Source organism: Entamoeba histolytica, genomic scaffold (assembly GCF_000208925.1).
Source record: "Entamoeba histolytica HM-1:IMSS scf_1104750519017 genomic scaffold, whole genome shotgun sequence".
In the NCBI taxonomy this organism is placed as follows: Eukaryota; Evosea; order Mastigamoebida; family Endamoebidae; genus Entamoeba; species Entamoeba histolytica.
Window position 1 is genome coordinate 1 of NW_001915278.1, and position 7,034 is coordinate 7,034.

The window sequence follows — 7,034 nt, forward strand, 5'->3', positions numbered from 1 at the left end:
TTTTGAAATAAAAATAAATCATCATTTGATATTATTATATTTGATAATAAATTATATTATATATTAAATACATCATATTTCTTTATTATTTATCTTTCTTTTTATTATTTCATATATTAAATTATTATTCATTCATTTATTATTTATATTTCATTTATTAAATAAAATGAAAATGAAATTGTAAAATATCAATCAATTAAATATTCATGAATAATAATTTATTAATATTTAATAATTGAAATAACAAATAATAAAGTAACAATAATGATATATTCAATATATTCTTTATTTGATTTGTTCAATATTAGATTATTCTATTTCATTATCATTTCATTGTCATTTCATTATTTTATTTCATTTATTATTTTTTAAAATCAAATAAACAATAATATTGATATTCATTCATCATATTCATTTAATATAATAAATATACACAACATTTCAGAATAAATAATGAATATTTAACATTTAAAATATTGATTTATTCAATATTTTATTCAACATAAATTCAATAAAACATATATTTAGATAATACACAAATGAAATAATAAAGAAATATACAATACTCAAGAACTAATAAAAAGAAATAAAAAGAATGAATGAAAATAAAATTGATAAATAATAGAAGAAAGAAATAGAAAAACAACGAAAAACAAATAATATAAAAAGAATATAAATATATAAAAGAATAAAAAGTAGAAGAAGAATATAAAAATAATAAAACACAAAGAGGCAATAAAAGAAGAAAAGAAGAAATAAAAAGTGTATTTTTAATGTAAAAATTACAAATATTCAATAAAAGTGTCTAATTTAATGATGTAAAATAAGTAATATTATTTTATTGATGAAAAATATTTTACTCTTTTTATGTTATTATTTATATGTATAACTTCATTATGATGTTTATTATATATTCAATCATATGTGTTATGTTATTATAACATTTAATAAGTGATAAAATATAAATGAAAATGTTATGAATATATGAAATTGAATATAAAACAAAAGAATAATAAGAATAAATGATAAATAAAACGAGAAATGATAATCAATGATATAATAATAAAATCAAAATATAACAGATAAATTTAATATTAATATAAATCAAAAGAGAATAAATATAAAATGAAAATAGATATAAATGATAATAATATAAAAATGATAATAATATAAAAATGATAAAGATGAATATTCAAATAATAAAATACATTTAAATATAAAAGAATAACAATAAGAAAATCTAAATAATATAAACATAAAAACATAAAATAAGAAGAATATAATAATATAATAATATATAGATAATAAGAAGAATACAATGATATAAATAATATAAACAGAGAAATAAATATAAAAATACGATAGATAAATAACATATAAATAAAAGAATATGAATAATAAAAATAAATATGAATAATCAAATAATAATCTACTTCATTAATATTTCATACAAAATGAATACAATTGATAATAAAATATAAACATAAATATTTATATATTCTGTATTTATCATACTTTTTATTTTTTTATTTTTATTTGTTAGGAGCAAAATATAATAAATGGAAAATTCTATGGATGCAAATTTTTTTGCATCTTTTTTCTTTTTTGTAAATTATTTAGATGCATTTTTTCTTTGCTAATTTTCGTACCCGATTTTTCATATATTCTTCCTAGTTTAGCGGAGACTAATCACTGAGCTGTTTAAAAAAGAGTAATCTTTTTGTTTAACTTATCATTTATGTTTTTCTTGAAAAATGTTAAAATCACTTCTTTGTTTTATTTTTTCTTATTAATGTCTTCTCATCCTTCTTCTGCTTAATTCTTCTTTTTAACCTTTTGTTTATTTTCTATCTTAATTTTAAACATTTTCTTTTTCCTTTTTTCTTAATTTTATGAATGAGAGAAGAGAGTATTTCATTCCCATTATATTATTATGTTTAATTTTCTTTTAGTCTTACCCACACTTTAGTAGTTCCTTATATTACACCATGTAATATTCTATCATAATATCTTGCTACACCCTTTGCAGTTTTACCTAATACATTTCTAATTCAAATACACCGTCATAATCAGATAATAACTGGGAGTGTCGATGCTTGAATTTGTACTAGGGTTTGTGTGGTGTTTCAGACATGCCACCTTCGATCTCCCCAAATAGTATAAAAATACAAATAAACAACAGAAAGATAATAAAAAGAAAATAAAGAAACTACACATTCATTTAATATAAATAAACAAAATAATCATCAAAACCACTTTTATTTAATAATACACTATTTAGAAAAGCATTAAAATATTAATCTTACTCCTGATTATTTATACAAACTCAATTCTTCTTTTAATAGTTTTGTTGATGCTCAAAATTTAACAGATAAAATGAATTAATTAAATAACCGATTGCATTGATAAAAATTAATGAAGTATCAAATAATTTTATCAGTTTACTCAAATTTAAAAATAGTGTTGAAAAATGAATGGTTATTTGATGAAAAATGATATTAATGAATATTTAGGAATTATTGTCACAGAAGATAATAAATATGTTGTTAATCAAGGAACTACTTCTGAACATAAAACTAATCATAAAATGTATGAAATAGAAAAGTACAAAATTATAATGATAATGAATGAAGAAGTTATAATTTAAACAATAAGAAAAGAAGAAATTGAAGAATGTTACAATGATAAATTGAACTAATTTAATAGTTTTGTTAATATTTTATTGTTTCAAATAAATGATAATTTGAATAAAAAGAAATAAAATAAACAATAATGAATAAATAGTTATAACATTCTTATACATTATTCAGTTGTATAATTTTATCATTATTCATAAATTAGAATATTAATACTTGTTAAATTTACATTAACATCATTGAAATATTCTACATTATTTATTTTTATTTTATTAAAATTATTATAATAAATAAACTCATATTCATACATTCTTTATTTTAATTATTAAAATAACATATGATTATTGTGTTTATTCAAAAAACTATTTAGTATCATTTCAAGTCTATAAAATGCATTCTATTCTTTTCTTCTTCTATTTCTTTTATTTATCTTTATTTTATTAAACAAAAATATATTTTAAATTATTCTTTCTTCAATTAGAGAATTAGTGCGATTATTCCAATAATAACCATGCTTACGTTTATTATGCTTATTGGTAGTGCATTTGAACAAACGTCTTCAATACATTTGTTTTTGATATAATCAAATTTATATCCTGAATCACAATATGCCAATACACATTTTGTACTCCATTCTCCATTATCTCCACATTCATATCCTCCATGTCCATGCTTTTTATTAATTTCTTCATCACATTTTTCATCTCTTTTAACTAATCTTTTATTCTTTGGATTACATTTCGTTTTATATTTCTCTACTATTTTCTTTGTTTCTTCTTCAAATTCTTTTATCTTATCGTTTGAAAATTGATAAATATCCACTCTTTCATCAATCATATCAATTAAAAATTCTCTAGGAATTGTTTCATCATATTTATAATTAAATCTGTATGTTTCTGTAAAAGTCAATTCCAATTTATATCCATTTTGTTTTAAACTATTATTTGAATCTATTTCATTAATATTAAAAATATCTTCAGTTGGTGATACTCCTACTTCAAATTCTTCATCTTTTCCATATGGATCACCATCAAATCCTACAAGAATAGCTCTTCCCCATTCTTTTAATCCTTTTGTTACCAATGAACATGCTGAATGACAGTATGAATCTGTATAAACTACTATTTCTGTTGGTTTTCTTGGATATCTTATTAATTTCAATTTTGGATAACGATATAAATACTCATTCAATTCAGAAAATGTACTACTATTCACTATTGATGGTTGTGTAACTTTATGTTCAACATCTCCATATTTAATAATTCTTGGTTTTGTATACCATGATCCAAGTTTTTTTCAAACCACCCCTACGTTCTCTGCTTTCACATGTTTCTGGATCACATATGCGTATACCATATCCATGTTTCATTTTATTTTCTGTAATTCCTGATATTCTTGCTGAAAGTATATAATCAAAATCATCATATGGTGATAATACTTTCTCAATTATTTGTGCAAGTGGTACAGTTTTTTCTTTATAAAATTCTGATGAATAACCTCTTCCATTTTGTGGGAATATTACTTGAATTGGATAATCATTTGAATCAAACTTATCAAGACATTCAGTTAATTTATCCAAATAATTATCCCACCAAAAAAAACTTTTTACAATTAATGTATTTACTTTGTTGCTTGTTGTTAAACAACATATTTCTTCATATTCAGAACAATTAGGTTTATATTCATCATTTTCTTGTTTTATTCTTTTTCTTTCATTTCCTTCTTCAGATTTTTCTTTCCTTATTCCATTTCGTATTCCTCTTCTTTTACTTCTTTCAAATGCTTCTTGGAATGTCTGCTCCCAACTATCATTCACGACATACATATTATAATTAACTGTTAGTCTTTCTCCATTTTCCCATATAATTGTTATTGGTGTATTTAAATATTCTTTTGTTAATGGTAATCTACCCAATAATCCATATGTTATTGCTGATTTTGCTTCTGTAAATTGTGCATGTGGACATTTTAGTCCTACATATTTCTTTCCAAATTTCCGAATAAAATTAAATGGATCTTCTCCATTTATTGTTATAACTGATACATTCTGATTATTTATAATTTCTTCTGGTACGTCAACCCCAACAGAATAAGTAGTAATACGAGGAAGTTCATTTCGTGGATTTAAATACATTTTCTTATCATTATCTATATTTATTGTAAATGGAAGAAAATATCTGAAACGTCTGAATTCTGAATTTGGTTTTTTAAGAGAATAATCTATACTAAAAGCTAAGTTAGGGTCTCTTGTTGAAATAATAAGATTTTTTATTTCTGAGTAAAACTCATACAGACTTGTTGTTTTTGTATTTATTTTATCTAATTCTGAATCAATATCCACTTTCTCATAATAATTATTTGAAAATGATGGTTGTGGTGGATTTTTTAATATGTCTTTAAATACATATGCATTTAAATAGTACTTCAATTCATTAATAATATCAGTATTTTCATCCTCTGTTGTTTGAATGGATTCAATACATTCAAATGCACTATCAACTGTTTCTATATGATTCCAACTAAACCTTGTTTCATTACACTGTTTTGATAAAGAAAAAGAAATAAATAGAAGTAATACAATATTCATATATAATGATTATATCGTTCTAGTTTTATGTTTAAATATTCACTTATCCTTTCTTTCATTTACCCTATTTTATAATTTATTCATAACTTCTTCAATTTCTTTTTTCTTTTTTATGTTTATTTTTATTTAAACATCACTCACTATTCTTTTTTCATGTTTTATTCTTATTTTTATTGAAACAACATTCGTTTTTGTCGTATTTGTTTTTATTTTATCGTTATGTATTTTATTGTTTTTACTCTTATTTCCTTTTCTTTATTTTATTATTTTACCCCCTTTTTTATTTGTTTGATTCTTTATATTTTCATTGTTTTATTTTTTATTACTCTTTATCTTTATTTGTTTGAAAATATTAATGATTTTCTTATTTCTTTTATATTTTATATTTTATTCTTCTTTACTCCATTTATTCTTATTTCATGCTCATTCGACGTTATTGTTAATTATTTATAATTGTAACTACTTTTTCACATTTATTTTACTCATTTGAAATTATCATCAGTTTATTATAATTTCAAATGAGTCAATATGAAAATAATAAACAACAATGAAAGAAATGAAGATGAAAGAAATGAAGATGAAATAAATGACAATAATAAAATAATAATCAAATGAATAAACACATGAAATATAAAACAGTGATGAAATGGTTAATATTTATTATTTCATTTTATTGTGAATTATTTTAATCAATTTATTCTTTTGTTTTTTTCATTTTGAAATGATAAATAAATCATTTAAATTATTTAAATAAAGAAGAAAAGAATATAGAAATAAAACAATTATTTGATTAATATAATCACACTTATTTATTAACAAGAAATGAAAATATAAAATAGCATAATAAACATAAATTACAATAAATTCAATTGAAATATAATTATTTTGATTTATACAATTATTTAACATTTCATTTATACAATGTTTCAAATGATAATATACAAATAACAATAAAATGATAAAATTAAATATTTAAAACAAATGAACATCAAAATAATAATTCAATAACATGATAAAAGAATAATAAAATAAAATTCATTTCTATTTTCTTATTTATCTTTATTTTTATATTATTATTACTCTTTTATTTTCTTCCTATTCATTTTGTATATTTATTCTACTATTTTGTTTATATTCTTATAATTTCTCTTTATTCATTTCTTTTTTATTTTTATTCTTATTTTATTTCTAATTTCAATATTCAATTATTTTAAATTAATTTCCTTCACTTAAACAATGACACATTCATCATTACAATATATCTTTTTCAACACCACATTCTTTTTTAATTCGTTCGGACATCCTTCATAACATTCATGTCATATTTCACTAACACTTATTGGTATATTAATTGCTGTTAATTTTGTACATCCAGAAAATAATTATTTACTATCACTTCAATATTTATTGGTGTATTGATTTGAAGAAAAACATTCATCGGCTATTCCATAAAATTCTTTTCTAGTATTTTTCTTTCCATATTTTTTCTATGTCTTTCACCCTAAAAATAGTTTATTATTTTATAGTTATTTCATCTTCTTTAAATATTGTTGAATGAAGAATTATCATTCTTTCTAAATTATTCCAGTGATGTTTATTATTCTTTTATTTTATCATTACATAATCATAAAAATAGTATTTTCTTTCGTTTTCAATTATGTAAATATGAATATGTCGTTATTTTTATCGTATTATATCAACACAAGTATTGTTTTATTGTTACTTATATATTTTCATCTCATAAATTATTTCTTTTTCTTTCCTTTTTCTTTTTTATTTATTACATCCTTTTATTTTTCTGTTTGTTGTCT

The 7,034-nt window shown here is 20.2% G+C and overlaps 1 protein-coding gene across 1 annotated transcript, besides 1 other annotated feature; it reads right to left on the minus strand.

The window, feature by feature from the left end:
- Window positions 1-1,654: 1,654 nt before the first annotated feature.
- Window positions 1,655-2,145: a repeat region.
- A 968-nt stretch (window positions 2,146-3,113) lies between these two features.
- Window positions 3,114-5,223, minus strand: EHI_179700 (uncharacterized protein; the record flags this gene model as incomplete). The annotated part of the gene is made up of 2 exons (XM_650174.2): window positions 3,114-3,850; window positions 3,939-5,223. The coding sequence occupies 2 exons, from the start codon at window positions 5,221-5,223 to the stop codon at window positions 3,114-3,116; spliced, it is 2,022 nt and encodes a 673-aa protein (XP_655266.2).
- Between the last annotated feature and the right edge of the window lie 1,811 nt (window positions 5,224-7,034).